This window comes from Panthera onca, chromosome B3, assembly GCF_046562875.1.
Source record: "Panthera onca isolate mPanOnc1 chromosome B3, mPanOnc1 haplotype 2, whole genome shotgun sequence".
NCBI classification, from domain to species: domain Eukaryota; kingdom Metazoa; phylum Chordata; class Mammalia; order Carnivora; family Felidae; genus Panthera; species Panthera onca.
The window spans coordinates 28,839,708-28,852,230 of record NC_138344.1 but is presented as its reverse complement, the minus strand read 5'-3'; the positions used below and the strand labels follow the sequence as shown (position 1 = coordinate 28,852,230).

The 12,523-nt window shown below is 34.5% G+C and overlaps 2 protein-coding genes across 2 annotated transcripts in view; both read left to right on the top strand.

The window, feature by feature from the left end:
- The window catches only part of LOC132668848 (uncharacterized), a 90,622-nt gene extending 81,773 nt beyond the window's left edge, over positions 1 to 8,849 (top strand). Inside the window, exons 4-5 of the mRNA XM_060617947.2 lie at positions 7,719 to 7,847; positions 8,758 to 8,849. The gene's annotated coding sequence lies outside the window, so the exon portion shown is untranslated. The remainder of the gene's footprint in view (positions 1 to 7,718; positions 7,848 to 8,757) is intronic.
- Positions 8,850 to 11,262: 2,413 nt separating this feature from the next.
- The window catches only part of LOC132668850 (pro-neuregulin-4, membrane-bound isoform), a 111,255-nt gene continuing 109,994 nt past the window's right edge, over positions 11,263 to 12,523 (top strand). The window contains exon 1 of the mRNA XM_081795846.1: positions 11,263 to 11,407. Coding sequence (XP_081651972.1) covers positions 11,304 to 11,407 — 104 coding nt within the window. The 5' untranslated portion in view covers positions 11,263 to 11,303. The remainder of the gene's footprint in view (positions 11,408 to 12,523) is intronic.

Here is a 12,523-nt window from a genome sequence, read left to right as displayed (position 1 = left end):
TCTTTTTTTTCTGCCTTGATTCTTTATAACATTTACCATATGATTTATTTCTTTTAATTCCACCAGTATTGTAAAATTAAATATTTGTGTTTAATTCTATTGGTTATTTTTACCAGCAAGCTAGCCAACTTCTCTTTAATCTGTAATTCTTCTCTGTTTGTCAGAATCACGAGTGGAATAGTGAAAACTGTTTTCTGGTTCAAGATTGTGGATTTAGCACATGTGGACTCATGGTCTTGTTTCTTCTTAAATCCCGTTAAAATAGATTAGGTAGATATGAAGAGGTGTCAACTTAAAACAGCAAGGAGAGAAGGAAAGGAAGAGTTAAGGGTTATCAGTAGACATGTGATTTGGCCAGTTTTCTGGAAGATGGAAAATGGATGTTGGTGGATTAAAACCATAGCCCAGAGTGTGCTGTAAGTAGACTGCAGTGAACTGGGAGTGCTACCACCCTGCTCTCCCCTAAAACCGCAGAGGGACTTTCAGGCATAGTCTTACCAGGCAGGACAGAGAGCAAGAGTAAGAAATAGGATTGACTAAGGTAGGGAGGGTGGGAAAGACTTAACTGAAGATAAGTATATAAAACACCTGTGATAATACCCTCCCCGCTTCCTGCATGCAGAATAGGCTGGAGAGAGTGTAGTCAGGTGTATATACCCCCAAGAAAAAAAGAAGTCTCTTCTAAAGAGATTAAGTGAAATCAGTGGGGAGCTAGGACTTGTAGTGTGGGTTGTTGGCTCTGGAATAGGGGTCAGCAGACTTTATGTAAAGTGTCAGATGGTGGATATTTTAAGATTTGCAGGCCACATAAGGTTATGATTTCAGTGGAATATGCCTCTTGTAGTTTTTGTGTTTGTTTTCTATAACACTTTAAAAAGTAAAAGTCATTCTCAGCTCAAGGGTCATACTGAAACAGTCTGATCTGTAATTCACTTCCACCCTGTTTAGGAAGAAGATCCTCCTCAATCTCTCATCTGATGGCTGTGCAGTTGGAAAGCTAGCTCCTTACCAGCTTTTCCTGAAAATAAACCTGCCTGTCGAGTGTTCTCCCTAGGTATATGGAACACCTAATCCTACTTCTTACTCAAGGTGGGAGGTCTGTTGGGAAACAGATCTACTTACAGAACAGCAGAGGAATCCACAGCTCTTATCTAGAATAATCAATCAAGTACTGCAGTTTTTTTTCCTCACATTTACTTATTTTTGAGAGACAGAGCAAGACAAAGTGTGAATGGAGGAGGGGCAATGAGGGGGGCAGGACACAGAATCTGAAGCAGGTCTCAGGCTCTGAGCTGTCAGCATAGAGCCCAATGCGGGGCTCGTACCCATGGACTGTGAGATCATGACCTCAGCCAAAGTCAGACACTTAACTGACTGAGCCACCCAGGTGCCCCCAAGTACTGCAGTTTTAAATATGAGTAGACAACCAAGCCTTACCAGATATTTGAGGAAAAGCAACATAATAGAGAAGACCAAGATAAACAGAAAAACTGATACTGGAAGGAAGTAATGTAATGCAGGGCACCAAAAAGAACCTAGAGATATTTTTTAACCAGTGTATTATGAGAGATTTGAATTGTTGTTGAATCCCTAAAATGGGAGCAGCTGTGGAAAATTAATAAGAGAATAAATAGCTTTTTAGAGATTAAAAATATCACTGAAGTTTTAAAAAAGTAGTAGGGATGAAAGGTACAGTTGAAAAAAATCTCCCAGAACATTGATGAAAGGAAATATGACAAAATTTAGACCCAAAGGGGACAAATCTAGGTGTCCAATGTCCAAATTAAAGGAGTTTTATAACAGGGGAAAATTATCAAAATAAACAATAATAACAGATAAATTTCTCAAGGCTTAAGGAATATGGACATTCCTGTAGAAAGGGACCAAAAATGATTGTCCAGCACTATTTGGGAAATTTTTTTGTGTGAAAATGAGACCAGGTGTCTCAAAAGTTTAAAACACCAAACATAAATTGAAGATTTTAAATACTTCTAGGGGGTGGGGAGAGAACAACCAAACAGGTTACCTTCAAAGTTTTAATGATCAGACTGGAATTGGACTTCTATCTATATCACTGGATACTAGAAGAAAATAAAGCAATATAAAAATTGAAGGGCAGTTGTTATCCATGTAAAGTAATATGACCAGTCAAGATGTCTTAGTTATGCAGGAATTCAAAGTTTCTACCGCATCCTGTTTTCGGAAGTCAGTTGACAAGGTAATGCAGGAAAATAAAGTAAAACCCACAGGAACACATGTGATCTAGGAAGGTGGAATCGGTCCAAAAGATCATTTAAGGGAAATTTTAGAATGCCAGCTGACTTTGGTAGCAGTTCTAGAGAACATTCAGTCCAGATTTGAGCAGAAGGTAGGGGAGAGCTTTGAAAAGAATCTCTCAGAAAATAAAAGGGGACTACATGCAGTAAATTGTATGATTAAGAGCTAAATATTTGAGATGTTATGATACAGCACATTTATTTTTCAGTCTCTCCCCAACCACCCCAAACTATGTAAGAATAGTGTGGTACAAATAAGATGCACATTAAAATCATGCTACATGATTTTAACCAATCTACAGCTTAAGAAAAGAGAATCTATTCTGTGTTGTTGCTGGAAATATCATTAGTGGCCCAGGTATGTGACTCTGAAACAAGAAAAGGAAATGTTATTCTTCATACTGCATGAATTTGCTGTGAATACTATTTACATAGTTACATTAATAAAACTTAAGTTTATTGTTTTTCAACTTTTAAAGTAAATTTAGAGACAGAGTTATGAAAGACTTCATTAGGGTTACATACCAGAATGTAAATGTTAAAAACCTTCATGATGCGGGTGCCATGATGGCTCAGTTGGTTAAGTGTTTGTCTGGCTCTTGATTTTGGCTCAGGTCATGATCTCACGGTTCTTGAGGTCGAGCCCCACTCCATCTGTGCTGTCAGCACAGAGCCTGCTTGGCATTCTTCCTCTCCCTCTCTCAGCCCCACCCCCTGCTCATGCTCTCTCTCTCTCAAGAAATAAATAAATACACTTAAAAAAAAAAAGAACCTTCATAATGAAGAGTTAAGATACAGCCATCACAGCAGAATGAGGAAGCAGAGGGAGACAAAAGGTAGAAGCAGAGTTTGCAGTTACTTATTTTACATGATAAGGAGTCAGTCCATGAGTTGACTCAATTCATTAAGACATAGAAGTATGTTATTTAAAATTACACATGTAACCAAGAGAAGAAATAAAGATAATGTAACTTACCAAATATTCAAATTAAAAAGGAAGAGAGTAGTGTAAGGGAACAAAGCCTCATCTTTGCTAGCTGGGACTTTGTTGTCTAGGATGCTGATTATAGAAATAAGAATAAGTGTTTTGAATTATGGAGGTAAACACCAGCAAACTGAAAACAGAAACTGTTTAAGAAAATCTTGCCATTGGTCACATTTGTTCTTCTCTTATTTCCTTGATAATTTCTTAATGGGCTCCTTCTGCAACCATTAAATGTTGATCTGGTCTCTGTGTCACATGACACATGCACACTCTGAGCTAGTACATTCACATAAATAGCTTCAGTAACCACCTGTGGAATTTGAATCCCAAGTTTCTCACGCAAACCTCATTTTAACCTAAATGCAAGGTCTGCATTTTCAGACATTTCTTTCCATAGGTCCCAGTAGCACTTGAAATTTAATATGACCTAATGGAAATCTTTATTTTACTCATGAAATCTGTTTTTATGTTCCTTTATTTTTTTATTTATTCATTTATTTTTTAATGTTTATTTATTTTTGAGAGCAAAAGAGACAGAGCATGAGTGGGGGAGAGACAGAAAAAGAGGGAGACAGAATCCGATGCAGGCTCCAAGCTCTGAGCTGTCAGCACAGAGCCGGACATGGGACTTGAACCCAAGAACTATGAGATCATTACCTGAGCCAAAGTCAGATGTCTAACCAACTGAGCCACCCAGGCGCCCGATATTCCTTTATTTTTTAAAAAGCTTTGTTGAGGTATTATTATGGAACCAGGCTGGATCGCTGATGGAAGAACGAAGCGGCGCTCAGAGATCTTGGAGGATTGGAAGTTTATTTACATTGATGGGCTCAGGGGAGATGGTCTCTCCAAAGATCTGAGCCCAGAGAGCATAAGCATGGGGCACAATTTATAGTCTGCTACTTCCGCATTAGTGGCAATTGGTGTGCGCAGCAAACGGGGCAGGAAGAAGAACCCAGAAGAAGAGTCTTCAGGTGAGGACTGGAATTCCCTATCAGTCCTGTTGGCCATCTTATAACATAATTTTTCCCTATCAAGGTCAGGGTTTATTATTTTCCCCATCAGTATAATCTATATGCCATAAAATTCATCTATTTTAAGTGTATAATTCAATGACATTAAATTTAGAGTTTATGTAACCTTCTCCACAATCCAATTCAGAACATTTCCATCACTCGAAAAAGATTCTTTATGCTCATTTGTAGTCATTTCCTGTGTCTAGCTGTAGTCCCAAGCAATCATTAATCTACTCCTGTCTCTATTGATTTGTTTTTTCCAAGGATTTTGTATAAATAGAAACATACAACATGCAGTCTTTCATGACTGGCTTATTTAGCGTGTTTTTGAAATCCACTCATGTTGTAACGTGTTCTAATACTTTTTTCATTTTTATTGCTGAATAGCATTTCACTGTATGGCTATAAACATATTTTTTAATCCATTTATCAGTTGATAAACATTTGAGTGGTTTCTAGTTTTAGGGATTATGAATAACGTTCTACATTTTCATATATGTCTTTGTGTGGACGTGTGTTTCCACTTCTCTTGGATACATTCATGGTAAATTTATGTTTAACTTTTTAAGGAACTATCAAACTATTTCCCAAAGTTGTTGTACCATTTTACAGTCCCACCATCAAAGTATGAGAGATACAGTTTCTCCGTATTCCTGCTAGCACTTATTATTGTGTGTCATTTTTATCATAGACATTCTAAAGGTATGATATGATACCTCATTGTGGTTTTAAATACGTGTCTCTCATGGATACTCAAAAGTAAGCCTTCATTTCTTTCATATACTGCTCACTCATTCTCTGGATGTACCTGTTAAGCGTATCTTTAATTCTCTTTCTCATCTTCATGCTCATTGCTTTACTTCTTCACTTTCTTGATTATTAAAATAGCCTCTAAACTGCTTTGCCTGATATCCGTTCCTCTGCAGGTCGCAGTCTATTTTCCACATTGCCATCCAAATGAATTTTCAAGAATGCAGATGTGATCTTCTCTCTTCTTTGCTACAAATCCTTTAAGCCTTTAAGATAATGTCTATCATGTGGACCCTTTTTATTTTACGTTATCTGTTCCTGCCACTCTTTTCCCCCACCATCCTGCCTTCCTACAAACCCTTACACACTCTACACACATATTCTGCACAGATCGTGGCCTGCAATCTACCTGTAATTATTTGAGTACATTAGGAATACATTCTTTCTTCTTTGCCTTTGAACATGCTGTTAATTCTGCCTGGAATGTTCATCCATCTCTGTTTATAAGCTCTTACTCATTCTTCAAGGCTCAGCACAAATAATACCTCCTCTTAGAATCTTTTCCTGTTTCTTGGTAACAGTTAAGCTTTGTTTTTGTATATGTTAATATAGTGACATACATAGGTGTCTGTGAGAATATATTAGTATGATTTGAATGAAATTGTCATTTTTGTAAGTCCAAATATGATTTAAATGAGTCAGCCTAAAACATTTTTGTAATTACTTATGTACCTGTCATTTGTTAAAAGCAGTAGGCCACTTACTACATTTTTGTTGATAGGTAAATGAACAAATAAATTGTTCTTAAAGACCAAGACTTTCATTTCGAGTTAAGTTATCTTGAAAAGTGTTAGATTTTTGGGGGTGCCTGGGTGGCTCAGTTGGTTAAGTGTCCGACTCTTGATTTCGGCTCAGGCATGATCTCGCATTTTGTAAGTTCGAGGACTGGTTTGGGCTCTGTGCTGGTGGTGCAGGGTGCCTGCTCAGGATTTTCTGTCTCCCTCTCTCTCTGCTCCTTCCTTGCTTGCGCATGCACTCTCTCTCAGAATGAATAAATAAACTTAAAAATAAAGAAAAATGTTAGATTTTCTACTTTAGAATCACAAAGACTCAAAGGTTAGGTTCATTTGCATTGTGCAAAAATAATACCAAACCAATTTCCAAGATATATCTCTGAATAATACATCTTGAATGTCATGGATGAAGCTACAGATTATTATCTTTCACATTAAGATTTAGTAGTCGTTTTCATGTTAGTGTACAGCATCATAGTTCTGTAGTTCAAATAAAATAATAAAGTTTACCGTTTTTCATAAAAATACCATTTTAAAATGCAAACACTAAATAAACTAACATGATTAATATATACGTATATGTGTATGCATATGTATATATAAAGATTGTAGCTATGTAAAAATTGCCTTTGAATGTGAGAAATAATATGCAATAATGATTTGTTTTCAGAGTATGGGGTTATATGAGTTTATTTTAATACTTTATTAAAATAAAAATTATACTAGTTTCACATCAAGTAGTAATGTCTGAATTGTTATTTTAGACAAGATAACCATCTAAATGTTTTGCATACTTTAGGTAATTATATGATGAAGAACCCTGTACTTCATTTAAACAAAATTATAGTTTTAGTCAACATTTTAAAATTATTTGTGATTTTTGGGGTACATCGGTGGCTCAGTCAGTTGAGCGTCTGGCTCTTGGTTTCTGCTTGGGTCATGATCTCACAGTTTGTGGATCTCACAGTTTGTGGAGCGTCTGACTCTGCACTGGCAGCACAGAGCCTGCTTGGGATTCTCTCTCCCTTTCTCTCTTCCCCTTCGCTGCTCACACTCTCTCTCAAAATAAATAAAGAAACATTAGTAAAATAAAATAAAGTAAAAAATTTATGATTTTTAAAACTCAGGGTTTGCTTAATGCATATATTATAGCTTTACCATAGTTTGCAGGTAGTTTCATTGCCATTAATATTAGTCATGTTCAGTAATTATATTCATTTCAAATTGAACATGATGTTATCTGTTCTGTTGTAACTATTACCTCTTTTTAGTTTTGTAAGTCCTTCATATCATCATTTATATAAATGTCATGTGCTTCATAAGGAAATTCTTTTTTAAAAATACCCTGTGGAAACCTTGTCCGTTAGCTCTCAATTAAAATTCCTTTTCTCCACAAATTTATACAGCGCTCTTGAATTATTCCTACATGAAAAGATAAATAAGGAGTCTAAAGAATGTGGTTTATTTTATAACTTTAAAAATTGGACAGTGGTTTGAGAGGGCAGCTTAGTACAAGTCCTTTTATAAATAAAATTCTGCTTCATTTGCAACTCTGAACATGAGAACTGAAAGGGGTGTTTCCCTTGGCTGGTGCCTGACCTCTGTGCACACCTTGGTCTTTGTCTCAACCTTGCCCACACTGCACACTACAGCCATATAAATCAGATTTTCAATTTGTTATAAAATGCAAGGCACAGATATTGTAGTCTGCAGTATTCAAAAACTTTTGAAACGCTGAATATCCAACAAAATTTGTTGTTTGTATGAATGTAAGTTTTTATTGAGGTAAGTCTGTTTGTTTGAAAAAAGGACTCCTGCAGTTAGCTAGTGATTATTTCAAATTAAGTAGATTTAATTTCTCTCTATGTCTCTGTCTTTCTTTGCTTGTCTGTATAAGGCTTTGGGAAGAAACCTTGATATTACACCTGTGTTAATAGGAAGCTGTTGATTGAGATTTCTGTTACAAAGTCTTCCTGTCAGGAGTAAGTCACTTTATAAAACGAAATTGAGAGCTTGTAATCATAAAGTGAGTATCCTTCATCTCTTCATGTGTTTTTTTAAATTCCTTTGTTTCTGTTATAGCAGGTAACTTCACATACATCTTTTTTTTTTTTTTTTTTTTTTTTTTTTTTAACATTTATTTATTTTTGAGACAGAGAGAGACAGAGCATGAACAGGGGAGGGGCAGAGAGAGAGGGAGACACAGAATCTGAAACAGGCTCCAGGCTCTGAGCTGTCAGCACAGAGCCCGATGCGGGGCTCGAACTCACAGACCGTGAGATCATGACCTGAGCCGAAGTCGGGCGCTTAACCGACCAAGCCACCCAGGCGCCCCACTTCACATACATCTTAATAGCTACTTTGCTGTGCCAGATGCCAGATATTTTTTAAAAGGAAAGCATATGTAAATTGGTAAATATAATGTTCAATCTACAGTAAATTTGTAAAAGTATAGTTCTTTTATAAAAGTTTTAAAGGTTCTATAGAAATGCAAACCTTTAAATGCTGTTAAAGATTTTTCCATAGTATATTTTTGGCCATTTTCGATAAACTGAAAATTTGGAAGTTATTGATTAATTCTGTTTAAAAGTCAGATTAGTAATAGGCTTTATGAAAAAGTAAAAAGTCAATTCAGGTCATTCAGTTTCATTTACTGAGTCATATCTTTTATATTTTGTATATACTGAGTCATATACTTTTATACTTTTTTTATATACTGTATTTGTACTTTTTAATATTGATCTTTTAGTTTTTTTATGTTCAGATGTTTTTATTGATATGTAGTAAGTATCTAAACAAATAGATAAACTAACTGAAGAATTTTGTCACTAACATATAAATGTCTTCATTTTCATCATTTTAAAATATTTGCTATTAGAATATTTGACTTTTATAATGCCTTCAAAAGATAATTTCTCCTAAATTATTAATTTTAGGTGCTCTTTTTCAATCTTAAACTTTTGACCAAGAATGAAACTGTTTAAAAATTAAGATGCCAACAGGTAACCTCTTGTAAATTTATATGTCAGTGTATGTCACATAGCAATTGAACACTCCCGCAAAAAAAAGTGTGCTAATACAAAGCTATATTTTTCCCCATCTAAAATTGTTCCAGAAATCTGAAATGTTTTGGTTTTGAAAGATCACTTTTTATAGCATGAAACTATTTTATTTTAGACATATTTTGTTGCTTTTTACAAATTGACAAATTCTAGCTTACCCTATATCTGATACCAACTTTACAAAACAGTAAGTGATATCATCATATGTGGAATTTAAGAAGCAAACAGATGAACATAGGGGAAGAAAAGGAAAAATTAGATAAAAACAAAGAGGGAGGCAAACCATAAGAGACTCTTAAATACAGAGAACAAACTGAGAGTTGCTGGAGGGATGGTGGTTGGTGGATGGGCTAAATGGGTGATGGGCATTAAGGAGGGCACTTGTTAGGATAAACACTGGGTGTCATATGTAAGTGATGAATCACCAAATTCTACTGCTGAAACCAATACTACACTGTTAACTAACTTGAATTTAAATAAATAATTTTTTATATTAAAAAAATTGTTTTTAATGTTTATTCATTTTTGACAGAGAGACAGAGAGTGAGTGGGGGAGGAGCAGAGAGAGAAGAGACACAGAGTCCAAGGCAGGCTCCAGGCTCTGAGCTGTTAGCACAGAGCCAGATGCAGGGCTCAAACTCAAACTGTGAGATCATGACCTGAGCTGAAGTCAGTTGCTTAACTGACTAAGTCACCCAGATGCCCCTTAAATAAATAAATTTTTTAAAAAGGAGTAAATGAAATCAAAGTAACAAAATAGATTGAGAGATAATGCTTCAAGTTAGATGAGCATTCTTTATAGGTAAAATACCAGTAGAAAACCCTATGTGATGATTCCTGTGATTCTGATGTAACGTTAATTGGGATTTTATTTGTTAGCCAAATTATTCCTGAAAAATGGTAAGCATTATCTTATTAAAAGTTGTTTCATTGTAAAGAAGCACACCATTGTGTAAAAAAGAAAAAATCCAGAAGGATTAGTTCTGATTGGTTTACTTTCTTTTTTCCCACCTAAATTATTTTGTAATTCTGTTTTCTTCTTTGTATTTTTATACTTTTATAGTTATAATGTCATGGTGAAACCAATTCTTCTCAAATCTGAAGTAAAAGAAATATTTAAAAATTTTAAATTCTGGTGGTGGAGACATCTGGCTCAGTAGCAATTATATCTTAACAACTGTTGATATTCAGTGGCAAGTAAATGCTAGCTGATTTTTTTTATGCCAAATCTGAGTAATGCCATTTTCTTCACATAAGATGATTCTAGGTCATTTTCTAGACAGTTAGGAAGCAGTAATGTGCAGTTTTATCCCTCTTAAAGGCTGAAAGATAAAGTGTTCAGCAATTTGTTCTTCTAATTATAAATAGTGATATAATGACTCAGCGAATTCTAGAGATATTTCTAAATTTTTCTATATAATGGTTTTGGAATAAAAGAAAAAAGTTAAAAAAAAATAGGTGTGGGGAAGGAGGTGCAGGATGGAAGGAAGGGACCATGGGAGACCAGGAAGGCAAAGAGATAAAGTAGGATAAAGGAAGGGTCAAAGATAAAGAAGGACGTAAGGATGGAGAAAGAAGGGGGGAGAGAAAGCATGCAAGAAATGGAAGTTTATTTTTTCAATATTCTAAAAGTTTTGGCTGTATATCAAGCAATGACTTAGGTTTTTAATTTTACTTTAGAACTTTAGATGTCTTTTCAGTTATCAGCTGTTACCTAAAATCCTCTTGCAAATCAAAACCTTGTAAGATTACTTTTTGGGTTTTTTGTTGTTGTTGTTGTTGTTGTTATTTTAAAGATTTTATTGTTAAGTAATCTGTATACCCAACGTGGAGCTTGAACCCATAACCCCAAAATCAAGAATCTCGTGCTCTACTGACTGAACCAGCCAGGCATCCCTGGGTTTTGTTTTGGTTTTTTTAATTGTCATATATGAAATATTTAAAGATAATTTTGGAAATCAGAATTTATTTCAATTACATAAATCATTTTCCAACAGCAGTTTTCATAGTTTAATGAATTTGAGACCAAAAGGAAAGATAAGATTTTAAATATACCTTTGGAACAGAGAAACTCTAAACAAAAGCTGTTGCAGAGTCTTAGTATTAAATGAGAAAGGCCACCATTTATTTTAAGATCCTAATCCCCTTTTAAAAATCTAATGAATATAGAGATTCCTTATGTCTGTAATATAACCTATAAATCTGTTATAATTAATGGTCATATCCTTAGGACATATTATTTTTTTCCCTCAAAGGGACAGAAGTCCCTACTTATCAAATAAGGAATAAGATTAAGTTCTTCATTTTGAGAAGCAATTCTTCATTTAATTTTTAGAATCGCCACTTCAGTCTAAGATACTTAGTCCTTTACTTGTTTTATTAGAAAAACTTAATTTGCCTTTCTCTAGTTTCATTTATGTATGTGTTTAAATCACGAAGAGCCCTGTGGTCCCAGTCACAGGTCATTTTGCCTGAATGGAGGGATGTGTTATGTGATACCCACTATTCCCAGCCCATTTTGTAGGTAAGTAAAATGTGCTGGGGTGGGGGAAGGTAATTTTATTTTTTATCAGCTACTAACTTCTTTAGAAGTGATAAATATTGATCAAAAAGTGTAAGATGAAAAAGTGTGAGGAATGCTGTATATAAAACAAAATTATACTTTAAAAACAAACAATGTGGCAAATCACAATCTTGCTCAAAGTGTTTATTTTGGAAATTGGTAGTGATTTCAAGATTAGTATGATTTTTTTTAATAATCCATTTTGGTGAACTCTATGATTTTAGCAATTTAGGGAAGACAGTCTATGTTTAATATTAATGATAAAACAGGTAGAGAATTCATTAATATAAGAAAGCCCAACATCAGGTGTTTGAGTTCAGAATACATAAATACATAACTGTGTTGGTACCAAAACTTACATTTGATATGTTAAAAAGAAAATGAAACATTAAGTTTCTCTAATGGTGTTAAAAAAAAAAAGTCTAGGCCACTATTGTTTTAAATAATATATGATTCACTTTGGGAGTATATAGCCAGGTCAGTAAAGGACTTGAAAATAGTACTTGTTTAGCTGGCTTCCTTTGAATTTGGTTGAATGGGATTTAAGGGGGGCATAGTAAACCTCTTTTAATACATGAATTAACAACATAATACTACCAATGACGTCCATAGACTTTAGGGGAGCTGACACTTAAGGACTTCAAGATATTTTGTGGCATGTGCATGAATTACTCTGTTTTTGTTCATTAACTGAGATGAGAGGTATAGAATCTAGATTTAAGATCTTATTGAAGTAAAATTCATATGAAAAATGAAAAATATTGGGATTTGGTGTGGAGGAGAGGAGGCAGAAAAATAATCTCATAATTATCTCAATCCGTTTTTAGAGGTTTTCATATGGGAAATAGTGAGTAGGTATTTTTCCTCTCAAGTTAATAAAATGAAAAAGGAAGAGGATAGAGGAACAAATCAACAATTGCTTTGTACCCCCTAGGTGCCTGTATGTTTTTCTTTTTAAAGTTTATTTACCAAAATGTAATTTATGAATGATAAACTACATTCTTTTTTAAAAATATTTTTTAATGTTTGTTAATTTTTTAGAAAAAGAGACAGAGTGCAAATGAGGGAGGGGCAGAG